General features: G+C 43.6%; 1 protein-coding gene across 1 annotated transcript in view; it reads left to right on the plus strand.

Moving 5' to 3' along the window:
* Positions 1-12,502, plus strand: part of LOC116398032 (contactin-associated protein-like 5) — an 85,412-nt gene that overhangs the window by 36,046 nt on the left and 36,864 nt on the right. Inside the window, exons 7-10 of the mRNA XM_031874014.1 lie at positions 259-402; positions 3,902-4,169; positions 9,362-9,505; positions 10,397-10,556. Coding sequence (XP_031729874.1) covers positions 259-402; positions 3,902-4,169; positions 9,362-9,505; positions 10,397-10,556 — 716 coding nt within the window. The remainder of the gene's footprint in view (positions 1-258; positions 403-3,901; positions 4,170-9,361; positions 9,506-10,396; positions 10,557-12,502) is intronic.

Genomic DNA, 12,502 nt, shown 5'->3' on the forward strand with positions numbered 1-12,502 from the left:
GGGTGTTGTTCTCTCACTCGCTGAATCACTGACTCAGCTGTGCAACTAGTGAGAATGTGTGTGAGCATGTATTTTGAGACTGTGATGGTTTTAACATACAGTAAAATACAGAACAGAAGGTGAAATTCATATTATGTAAATATTCCCTTTTATGAATATAGCATGAATACAAGAATGTTGTACTTGTTTCTATTGGATCGATTTCTGCATCTAATGCTAAGAGCTCCGCCGCCGCTTTCTCATTCCCTTTCATCAAAGCTGAGTTTCGGAGGCATCCCGCTGCCTGGTAAACCGGGCACCTTTCTGAGGAAGAACTTCCACGGCTGCATGGAAAACCTCTACTACAACGGGATCAACGTCATCGACCTGGCGAAGAGACGCAAGCCACAGATACACAGCGTGGTGAGTGGCATGGAGTTCAGTGCTGTACTAAAAGTACTGTGAAATGTGTCAGATATTATCTGCCAAGTTCTGTCTTGTAAATATCAATATTTTAGTTCTTGAAAATCTGTGAACAATATGTCGGACAATATTCTTTTTTTTTTTTTACAAGAACACACTTAAATGTGATTGTTATACCGCACGGAATGTACCAATATGTACATTTAGCAGGTAAAACATTAAGGCATCTAGTAATTACACATGAATGTAGTGGAATAAAATGTACCATTATTTTAATAGTGATTTTGTTTCTAGATTATCTAATTTGACGATTTATTTTTACTAAGTCAACGTCGACCTGTTGGTCAGCTCCACTGCTGACAAAGATGAATACTCTGAAATCTTCAGCTTTCCACGTGTAGATCCAGGTTGAGTCCATCCTTGAGCTCAGTGTCGTCCTCGCGCTTCCCGTCTAGGAAATACAATTACTGCTTTCAAGAGCTCCGAGGTGTGAGGCGCCACTTCTCCATTTGAAAGGCATCTTACACAACAGTCTCTGTGGTAGTGATGGAAACCGATTTGATGGCGTATGTAAAGAGAGGGAAGAAGAAACAGAATGTGCACAAGAGCACATATATACAACATATATATCAATTTACATATATATTGCATACTCAGTGTGATTCTATGGTTTAGTGGTAAAGTGAGTAGAGCGACAGTGCAGACTGGAGTCTCTGCAAAGGTTGACGACGAGAGGCGGCTGTCTGACGTTCATATACGTCTCCTGTATGACAGGGAGGGGGGGGTTTGTTCCATTAACTCAAGAGGTCGTCTCTCTCCGGGCAGTGGCTGATATATATGATATAAAAACGTTGAGAATTATATAAAAAAGTATGACAGTATGCAGGAACATATTTAAATGCAGCTATTGAGCTGTGGCTTTGTGTAAATGCCCTGTCGATTATTTCAGAAGCATTCATCGCTGTACTACTCTAATCTCGCTAATCTATGCAGTGGGTAGAGCGCGTCGCCTTTCTAACCTCGAGGTTGGCGGTTTGTTCCTCGTCTCCTGCGTGTCCATGAGCGGAAATCTGAACCTCAAGTTTCTCTCCGAGACAGCAGCCCACTGCCTCTAAATGCTCAGTATGGGTTAAATGCAGAGGTCTGACTGTATGTATGTTCCTGTGTGTGTGTGTGTGTGTGTATATATATATATATATATGAAGGTAATAAAGTTAAAGCATGATTATTGAGAGCTAGTTAACTGTTAGCAGCAATTTGAGGCGGATTATTAGGGATTATTAATAATAACATTATGCAACCATTAATAAAGGAGTGTACGTTAAAGTACATGGGATTTATTGTTTGGTTTTTTGTTTCTTACCTTGGTATTACCAGAAAGTTCTGGTATCGTTACACCTAATTGTTCAGATGTTGAACTCAAAGCCACAGATGTTAACCTCATGGTGGTGCGAGAGGAATAGTCAGCAGATCACCAAAGTCATTAGGATACATCCTCTGGGGACCATGAATGTCTGTAAAAGGTGTCATGGCAGTCCGATAGCAATTAAGATATTTCTCTCTGGACTAAAATGGCGGACGGACTATTTCTCCTTGCTGCGTCACATTTTTCTCTTCAGGCATTCTGGTCAGAACCTGGAAGGAGAGAATAACGGTAAAAACAATCATGACATCCATTGTGATCCTAACTACAATGTCATTAAGTCCAAGTGTGTCAATGGATTTGTTTGAATCACCCCCCCACCACCACCACTACACAAATCAGAGAGGTCGGCCAAAGATCCACACGCCACATCTCATCTCAGACACCCTCTGCCTTTAAAGTCTGATTGCTGCGTTAAAAGGCCTTCGCTGACAACAGAAGCAGCGAGGCTGTCATGATGGCAGCTGTAATGGAATTTCAATGGGACTATCTCCCTGAGGTTGATGGGAGAGAATCACATTGAGAGTCAAAGAGCTGTGATTGCTGTGTGCTGCCCTGCAGGCAACGGGACTAATGGGACTCTGACCTTAGCAGACACCGCCGGTCTGTGTTTGAACGTACCTAACACAACCTCTGCACTGCTCAGAATTATGCTGAAATGTAAACTGTAATGTTTGTTTTTGTCTTGGAGGTTCGACCATGTTGGTTTGGAGCAAATAAATGCCATGGGTTCAGCTTGGATCCAGGCTTTTCCACATTTCTGCTTACTTTAGAGTTTAGACAACCTCAGAAAAACACGCGAGGAAAATTTATCTTTATTTAACTCTTTAATTTACAAGGAAGTGCCAAACAACGAGAACAAATGTTTAAAATGAGTTTGTCAACGCTTTGATTGGCTCCATACGAATAGTTCAACATCTTGAGAAATACTGTTGTTCCCTTTTGTTGCTCAGAGTTTGAAGATCGATACTATTTCATATCCACTTTCATATCTGGATGGCAAACATCCGAGCTATCCTAGCTTAGCATAAGGACTGGAAACTGGGGGGAAATGGCTAGCCTGGCTCTTGTCATCCCTGCTAAAGATACTTTGCTTGGGCAGAAGCCTTTGGGACAGCCTTGTGTGTTATTAACGTTAAACGGTTGCAGTTAGGTTCAGACAACATAATCTGCTTGCCCGGGTTTGCAGCATATGAACGGATATCCTCCTCTCTGCTGGGCGGGACAGAAAAATATCATTTGTAATGGGAAAGATTTCTTCACTCCATTAACGGCCTTTGGAGACAAATCCATGGCTTAGCTCCCTTTGATGCACGCGCACTCACACGTCCATGCATTTGCTCACTTGATGAACACAGCCTCTTTTTTTAAATCTGAACTTTTGGTTTCACACGGGACAAGAACTGCGGCCTCCTGGGTGAAAGTCCTGTTTGTTTGGCCCATCAACCCCCCCCACTCCCTCCCGCCCTTAGAAGACGTTCTCGCTCTTCAGACTCCCTCCGTTGCTCTGAGGAGTTTCGGACTTGAAAGCTTGCTGCGTCTCATTCAGAGCCTACAGGTTGCCTCGTGTGTACAAATGTAAAAGCAGTCCTACCAGCACCTCTGAAGCTCACTAAAAGCTTATATTTTGTTTGAGATAAAACATGCCAGCGAGCTTCAGAGGTGCTGTGAGGCTACGTAATGGACAGAAATGAGGGTGGTGTTGACCTTCTCTTCTTATCTCTCGACAAGGAAAACAAATAAGAATATTTCTCTTAAGTGTCAAACTTCCTTTAATCATAATGTTTTCACGTACACAACAAAATGTGGCAGCCCTTTTGGATCATTATTATGAATGATGATAAATTGACAATTGATGACGGATAATTGAATAGCTTGAAGGTTACATTTAATTAGTTTGGGTGGGGTTTCGCTCATGATTCTTTATTTAAACCATCTGTTCCCTTTTGTTGTTTCTATCAACAAGACATTTATTTCCAGACATGTCACAACGAGCCTCCCGTGAGACTAACTTGCTCCAGCATGCAGCGGAAGATCCGTGTGAATCCGTGTCCTTTGGGTTTTCTCGTCCTCCAGGGCAACGTGACCTTCTCGTGCTCGCCGCCCCAGCTGGTGGCCTGCACCTTCCTGAGCTCCAGCAGCAGCTTCCTGTCACTTCCGTCGGCGGCGTCTGCCACGGGGGGCTTCTCCGTCCGCTTACAGTTCAGGACGTGGAACCCGGACGGGCTGCTGCTCTCCGTGCAGCTGAACCCGGAGCCCCACAGGCTGGAGCTGCAGATCAACAGCAGCCGGCTGCAGCTGACCCTCCGCGGCTCGGGACGGGCCAAATCAGAAGTCTCTGCCGGTGAGTTCACAGGAAAGCACACGTGGAAATATGCTTTGAATTTGGTGAGGACCGCAGGACTTCACAAGCTTCTCTCTAGAATCGTTGTGAATATATAAGTATGATTACCGGTAAGTGGATTTGATAATCTCCAAAGATCAGTTCACTTTTGGAACCGCATGTTTGAAATATGAATGGGTGTACTTTATGTTTTAGGGCTGTCCGCATTATGTTATCGGATTGTCCTGGGGAGATTTTCATCACATTTGTCTCAAAAATCCACTTGGCCTCAAGGATGAACTGATTCAAATGTGGTGGTCAAAGGTCACTGTGACTTCACAAGACTCATTTTTGGCCATAATTCAAGAATTAAAATGCTAATGATGACAATATCACACAAATGTCTCTCTAAAGTGCTTAAAATCAGTGTGCAAAACCCCCCCGGTGGCAGTCAGGGGTCACGGTTTTCAATGCTGGACATTAGTAAGCTATTAAAAAGACATTTTAGTGACAATTGCAAGTCACAAATAATTGTCTTGTGATTTCAGAGACCCCCGGAATGTTGCTATTGAGGCTCTCAGGGGGTCTGAGGTGTCAATCAAGGGGTCTCAAAACCCCTTCGACCACACACTGGATAAAATGATGAAGTAGTGACATTTTGGTCAGACATGAATGTAAACCTGAACTCGGCTGGTCTGCAGATTCATTCGGCGGCAATTCTCATTTGGCTTAAAGGTTTTCAGTCATTTTTTGCTCCGTAGCGCTATGGAGCAGTTTATACGTGGCTCCCCCGTTCTCTTTGTGTGGCGTGTCACGAGGGTGATGCGATATACAGTCCTGCCGACGGTTCCTCACTACTAAACCGGTTGCTTTGATCTGCTGCAAAGAGCCAGCAGAGATAGGAAAGTAGAAGACTGCAAGCTAGTGAACACGGATGCTAACAATGCTGGATTTAAAATATAATTTGGAAATGTTTTATGATGAAGGAAATACACTCAATATGCTTCTTAGAGCTGCAGGATACACACTATAGGTGTTAGTGGGTAAAACATACCTTTTGTTTGTTTACCGGAAAATTCCACAGGGCCCCTTTAAGTGAACCACCGACTTTGTTTCCTTCACCTGGCTGCTTGTCTGTGTGCGTCACTCCACTGAGACAGAACGCTCTTCTCACCTCTCTATTTTCTGCCTCCTGGTCTCCTGGTGTCCTATCTCCTCTGTCCTCCTGCCCGTGACCCTGACATCGATCTCATAGCTCCATCTTGAAGGACTCCTAAAATCCTGAAATGCATCTTGAGGAGAGCGGATGTCTTTTTGCCACCTCTGACGTGTAAAAAAAACAGCGAACATCTGATGCAGCTGTTCGTTGTTCTCGGTGACGTTGCTTTAAAATGACGACACCGAGCTAAGGATGCCTCTGCCTGTCGCCTCGACTCCTCGGACTCCTCGCGAGGAGGAGAGCAGTTGAGGAAAGGAATCGAGTATGCACAAACAAATGAGAGGAGGGTATGAAGAAAGACAGTGCTGCACTAATCCACAAAGTGGAGACCGAATACGTTGGCTTGCGCAAGTAATTTCATCTGACTTACTTTTTAACACCTTTGTCCTCAATAAACTAAAAAAAAAAAAAAAAACTTAATTTTCTTGGAGAGGAAAAATCATTCAATCCTCTGTACGGGATTGCTTAACAAATACAACACAGATAACCGTGATTGTTTGGGGAAGCCAGACTTTCAGCAGATGGTGGGCTGCAGGGAAATATAGATGAGAAGACAACCTCAGCCAAGAGACAATATTTCCTTTTATATAATTTACCTCAAGCTGTATTTAATTACCAATCTGCACGGGGGACGAACAGCCTCCGAGCAGCAGCACACGAGGAGTGTGACCTGGCGCCCGCCTCCTATTTGTAATAACAACGTGTAAGGAAACTATTCACTGCAAATTAATTTCGCACAGTGAAGAGTGTGATGTTAGTTTGACATGTAGGAATTGACTTCTCAGTAATTTGGGGTATTTATCTATTTATCAATCCATTTATTTTCACCAGGATTCCTTGTTTGTTTGTTTTCTTCCACCTTGGGTGGATTTTTTTGGAGGTCAGCGCTGAAATTATTATCGAGCAAAAGCTCTGATAGCATCTCGGTTACAAATTTAGGGGGCTCAACCAGCTCCTCGGCACAGAGGTCTGCAACATTTTAAGCGTGCTGAGAGAGATAAGCCCTCGGATGTAGCCAGTAAATGTGATTAAAACGCAGATTTATCCAGAGTGAATGTGCTGCATTAACCACAGACACGGGGGGTAACGTTCCTTAATTTCATTAGGGTCCCAAAGTAGGGTGCATGCTACTTGGAGCAGCTGGAAATCTTCCTTGTGATGGATGTGCTGAATCATAACCGAGCAGTGAGATCCAGGCAGAGAAAAGTGGACTCACTGCTGGTAAATGCGTATTGTTCCTGCGGTGCATACAGATCAGCTGGGTCAGTAAACAGCGTGCTGTGCAGGGCTACGGATATTTTAAGTTAAAAGAGGCACCTGTCGCTGCCGCTCGGAGCTTCGGTAATGTGCAGCACTATCTTTCTTTTTTCACCTGCAACAATGCGCGTTCCGAACTCTGTTCACACCGAGAAAAAGAGAGAAATTGTGAATCTCAAAACCCAGGATATTAATTAAAAAGAAAGGCAAGTTCGTGGATATCATAGTAGGTCTCACCTTTTGTCACCACTCCTCCTCTCAGAGTGCAACAGCATCACACACCTCACAGCAATGTCAACTGCAGCAGAGGTGTCTCAGTGAGATCATTAAACTGAGCTGCAGGGCTCGCAAAAGTGTCTGCGAATAACTTAAATTTTCTAAATTTAAACCCCGCTCTTCTTGTTGTTTTTTTAATGAAACATCACGTTTGTTTGTTGTTTTCTAGTTTGAAAAGTAGACATCAGAAAAAGCTTGAGGATAAATGCAATTGGTGCTGTTTGATAAAGTGCTGTACTGGAGCTAAGTGCACAAGAACGTTGATATGGAAAACAAAATCGATTCAGCCCAGAAAAGATGTGCAGCAACAGCACCGTCTTAATGTTATATGTTTGTCACACAGTCACACCAGGAGACACACAAGTGTCTATCACGGGGCGACAACATCCACAATTGAGCCTCTGTTTCATTCACCACACTCTGCATCGACTGCCAGATGCGCTTGTCGAGGACTTGAGGCCACTGCAGCTTCTTTCCCAGTAATGACATGAAGCTGTCACATGAAACTGTGTATTTCCTGGAGGAGGCGGGGGCGGGCCTCAGAGCTGTCATCTCAGACAGAATAGGCAAATATTTTATTCTTCTTCAGCAACAGGTTACTGATGCGATTTAAAAAAACACCAGATATGTGTCCTAGATAGTACTTTGACGCTTGGAGCTTGGCCAGCAGCAGCACAGCAAAGAGATCATGAGATATATATACATATATATACAGTATATATATATATATATATATATGGGCTGGGGGAGAGGAACTCCCGCTGACACCCGCCAGCAGTCCCTCGCGGCACTGCTTATAGCATGAAACAGTCAATGGTGTGGAGAAAGCAACGCCAACGGCACTCACAGTCCTCTGGGATGAAGGGGTTTCTGGCAGCGACAGGCATCATTGGATCATTTGCGAAATTCTCAATTTTTTTGGTTGGTCTGATTTCAGACCAACCAAAAATAACTCCCAGTGTGCACTCTGCGTGACCGTCACGTCCCCTCTGATGCTCCCAGAACCACAGCGCAGCTCGATCGGGATGCTAATTTAGTCCGTCACTAACACATCGGCATCGGAGGCATGGCTCGGTAATTTCCATTCACAATCACTGCTGCCATTGTGTGCGTTCCCTCCTCTCAGAAGCTGCAGCTCCGTGAGATGAGCTGTCATTGTCAATTTGACCGGATTTCAAGATGAGTTGGCCAATTACTCGTCTCTTTGGGTTTTATCAGGTTATTTTAAAGACTGAATGGGTTCAAACAGTTCTTCAGCTTGATGCATTTTTACCTCCAGGTATGGAAATATTGTGTTAAAGGGTAGCTTAGGTATTTTTCATGTTTCCCATGTTGTTGTGACTACTGGGGACAAAATGTTTTAATATTGGTCCAGTGCTGAAGGAGAACGCTGCAGACAGCTGCCATTAAACAGGCTGCAATGTAATCGCTCGGGGGCAACACCTCACTGTCAATGTACGTCCACTGTGTGCGTGTTTCTGCCACTGACAGGCTCAGATTGTTATTACAGGTATCTGACAACATTATGGGAAGAACCCTACAGATAAATAAAACCCTTTTCTTTAACTTTCACTTGATCCTCGAGTTTGCGTGGTGAAGTCTCTTTCGTAAAATCTCGTTGGGAAATCTTGCGTTGCATCCACATTGTGGAAATGAGCCGAATATTCAGCCACGACGTCGAAAATCTTCTGGATAAAACTAAGCTACGCTTTCTGTACTCCAACACAACAAACTCTGACAGCAGCAGCTCTCCTCTCTCTAACTCTCACTCACGTTTCCACCGTCACGTGACACAATGCTGTCCCCACGTGTCACTCAGACACAGAAATGTGAGAAAACATGGTCCAGGTTAAAAAAATGCCGAAGTTGCCCCTTTCAGCAAATCGTCCAAACGTTTTGAAGCAGGGCAAATCTTCCACTCGGAAGTTAGCGCATTTAATTAACACAAAAAATGCTGACGTAGTCTTTCCATTAACAATTTAACTTTCATCCGACTGTGATAAAATATGCAGTGAGAACGCTGTTGACAGGTGACAGAGCGGGGGAGGCAGAGAGTCTTGTTTTGAGGCTCCGAGTGATGGAGGAGGCTTGAAGCTCCGCGACGGTCTCTTCTGTCAGTGAAGCTGCACACCACTGCAGAACGGTGTTGTGAGGAAATGTGGAGATTTGATGGCAGCTAGTACAACATTAAAAGTGGATCTTGAGCTAATCCCAAACTCGGGTGCAATGAATAACACACTGTCATGTTGTCCTGTGGCCGTTGTTGCCCTGATAGCACTGCAGCTCTGAAAGCACTACACCACTATAGGACTACATCACACTCACATGAACCGGAACGCGGTGGGAGAGAATTCCTCCCGGCCTCAAGGTCTACAGGGAAATCAACACAATATCTCTTTCTGTGCCGCAGACGGTTGAACCGCCGTTTCGCGGAAGCTTAATGCGAGATGTTGTTGTTTAGGTCACCGAGTCAACGACGGTCTGTGGCACTCTGTGAGTCTCAACGCGAGCAATCAACAGATCACGTTGACCGTGGACAGTGAGCCGTCCTCCACCATCGAACTGTGGGAGCAACTGGAATCCAGAGGCAACTTCAACTTTGGAGGTTTGTGGATTCTCGCAGTGTGTTTGCAATAGTGGGGAGACTTCCCAGGAGAACAGGGTGAAACATGTTTTACTGCAGACATCGGCATGAATATTCCTCAGTCGATCACTTACAATAAGACAATCATTGTTTGTACTACGGGTTTTCTGAAGATGTACGTTCAAATATGCAAATTGGGCATTATCTCATTAAATAGATGCTTATTTGCATACATTTCAAGTCCAGCAATCTGAGCATTGGATAAAGCCAGAATTAAAATTCTTGTTTCATTGTGTTGACATATTAGAGTCAAAGGATTTTATAGAGGGAATTTTAGATATCTCTTTGTATCACCCCATAAATATAACAATACTGTCAACAGCAATAAAAAAAGCATTTTCGCCATGTTTTTTATGAATAAAATGTTGTATAAATGAGTCTGAATGCTGTGTGAACAAACCGCTCTGTGTTAACCTTCAGCACACAGAGAGGAATGAAAGAGTGAAGTTTGGTGAATGTAAGAGCTGCTGAAGTGGAGATTTATCATCAGAGTCTGAGAACAAACTCATTTAGAGGAAACGTCCTTTAAAGAGACGTTTAGTTCCATTACAGACATTTAGAGACTCTACAGGTGAACACATGACCTCACAGATATCACCATGAAACTTCACCACTTCATCACTCACATTAAGATGAGTATTTTTCTGTATTACAAGTTTTCAGAATTTTTATGTTTAAATATGCTAATACGTCATTATCTAGAAGTCTACAATATACTGCTAAATGTGTATGTTTTCCTTCCAATAGCCTGAAAGAAAACTAAATGGCCCCAAATCTCTAAATTGACCAGAGCATGAAAGGTTCACAGTGCTCGTACAGTAACAGGCTGCATCATGTGTCACCGCCCTCCAGGATGTCCCACAGCGGACTGTCAGAACCTGACTCCGGACTTCCAGGGATGTGTGCGGCTCATGTTCATCAACGGCCAGCCGATGGATCTCAATCGTGTTCAGCAAGGATTGCTGGGAAAATACAACGAGCTTCAGTTCGACACGTGCAACATCAGAGACAGGTAAAGTAGTTTGGACTTCTCATTTACACTTTCAGCTCCTCACAGTGATCTTACAGAAAACTTTCAACAGTCGAAAAATGTGTCAAACGTAAAAAATCTGTAAAACCTTATCCAAGTTGGCAACAGAGTCGTATTCATGCCCACATTGTTAATCTGTAGATAGAAGTGCGTTGCCTGCAGAGCTGACTGAAAGTCACTGACATCTTGTCCTAGAAATACAAACACGCTGACAAGATCATCCAATTAAACCGCAACGAAAACTTTGCAACACCTTTTCTGGCGGAGGACTATGCTAACAAGCTGCTCCCTGCTGTCCTGTGTGGCATCCCTCCCTATCCCTACCCCTCATTACCCTGCACAGCTGTGTGGCCCTATGAATAGGATTGGCAGACCTACGAGCTCCACACATGTCTGCGTGTGCCTTGAAACACGTATGGGAACGAGACAAACATGCAAACTGCAGGTTCTTCCCTTGTGTTTGCCCCGAGGTGAATCTCTCCTTTGTCAAAGTAGCTGCTTTCTAGTCCAGATTGTTCGCTGTCAGAAGATATGCAAACACAACAGGGCTGCCAGTCTGTTGAATCAGCAGGCGAAGGGATGCACTGCAGGAAATGACAGAACAATGGTATGAGACGTTTTTCTGCTCCCGGGCTGAGACATAAATCTTTAGTGGTTCCTTCTAAGGGCCCGATCACACAGAGGCGGGGCCGCTTCAAAAATGAAAATGCCCCAAAGCGAGTCGGGCAAAACGGCTGATGAGCCAGTGGAGCGGGTGGGGGGAGCACATCCAGGAGATCAGATGTAAATAACGGGGAATAAATGGATTCAATGCACACATCGAGCACTTGCTGTCTCATAGACTGTACATAAGAAGTGGATGTAGTCATCGTGAAGTCACCCATTGGTTTGTGGACGGCCATTTTGAAGCCTTGAGTTCAGGCGATTTCGCCGTCGCCATCTTGGCTTTTTTTCAACCAGTGAGCCGAAGTTACCATATTTGGAATGTGGAGGAGTGACGTAGAGACTCTGGTAGAGACCTGTCAATCACAGTAAGCCCCGCCCTAAAGCATCCCCTGCTTTATGGTCTGTGTGACTCTAAATGGACCATAATGTACTAAATGAACATCATGCTGTATTGAAGAAGACTTGAAACTAGAGATTGAGACCATAAACTCATGTTTACAATGTTTACTGAGGTAATAAATCAAGAGAGAAGTAGAGTCATTTTCTCATAGACTTCTATACAACCAGAGGAGTCGCCCCCTGGTGGACACTAGAGAGAATGCACGTTTTAAGACACGTGTGGAGAAGAGGATAAATTATATAGTAGATCGCATCTAAGTGTTTCTTTTTTTTTCTAAATATGTTATCTATTGATGGATGACTGTGAAAGGGGTGTGTATTTTGGTGATTTTTGAAGAGTGCAACAAATAATAATAATAGCAAATTTCATAATAACTATTTATACAGCACCTTTAAAAACAGAGTTTACAGAGTGCTTTGACAGACAAGGAAAGGCAATACAACAGAATGCTCAACAGTGAGGCTCGACTAAAGCGAGACAAATTTAAACCCTGACAGTTCAATAAAACCAATAACATAATAATCAGAGCTGTGAAGCAGTAAAAAATATGTTTATGATTATGTTTGATTTTAGATTAACCTGTAATTGTGTGTCTACTCATCAAAACTGACACAACTCAGAGACGGTTGATTTAGCTAACGCACAAAAGCTGAAATTAGGTCGGAGACAAACTCGAGTGAAAAATAAACCAGTGAAAAGACAATTCAGGCACGGAAAGTTTGTGACGCACCCTAAAAGTGAAACAAGCCATGCATTATGCAGCAGATGTTTATACAGCAGCAACAAAGAAACTGCAGAGCTAAAATTGAATTTGTGTTTGGGTGACATTATCCACTCTTTTCTTTTTTCGGCGTGCATCGAT

This window comes from Anarrhichthys ocellatus, unplaced genomic scaffold (genome assembly GCF_004355925.1).
Source record: "Anarrhichthys ocellatus isolate YVR2014 unplaced genomic scaffold, GSC_Weel_1.0 scaffold77, whole genome shotgun sequence".
In the NCBI taxonomy this organism is placed as follows: Eukaryota; Metazoa; Chordata; class Actinopteri; order Perciformes; family Anarhichadidae; genus Anarrhichthys; species Anarrhichthys ocellatus.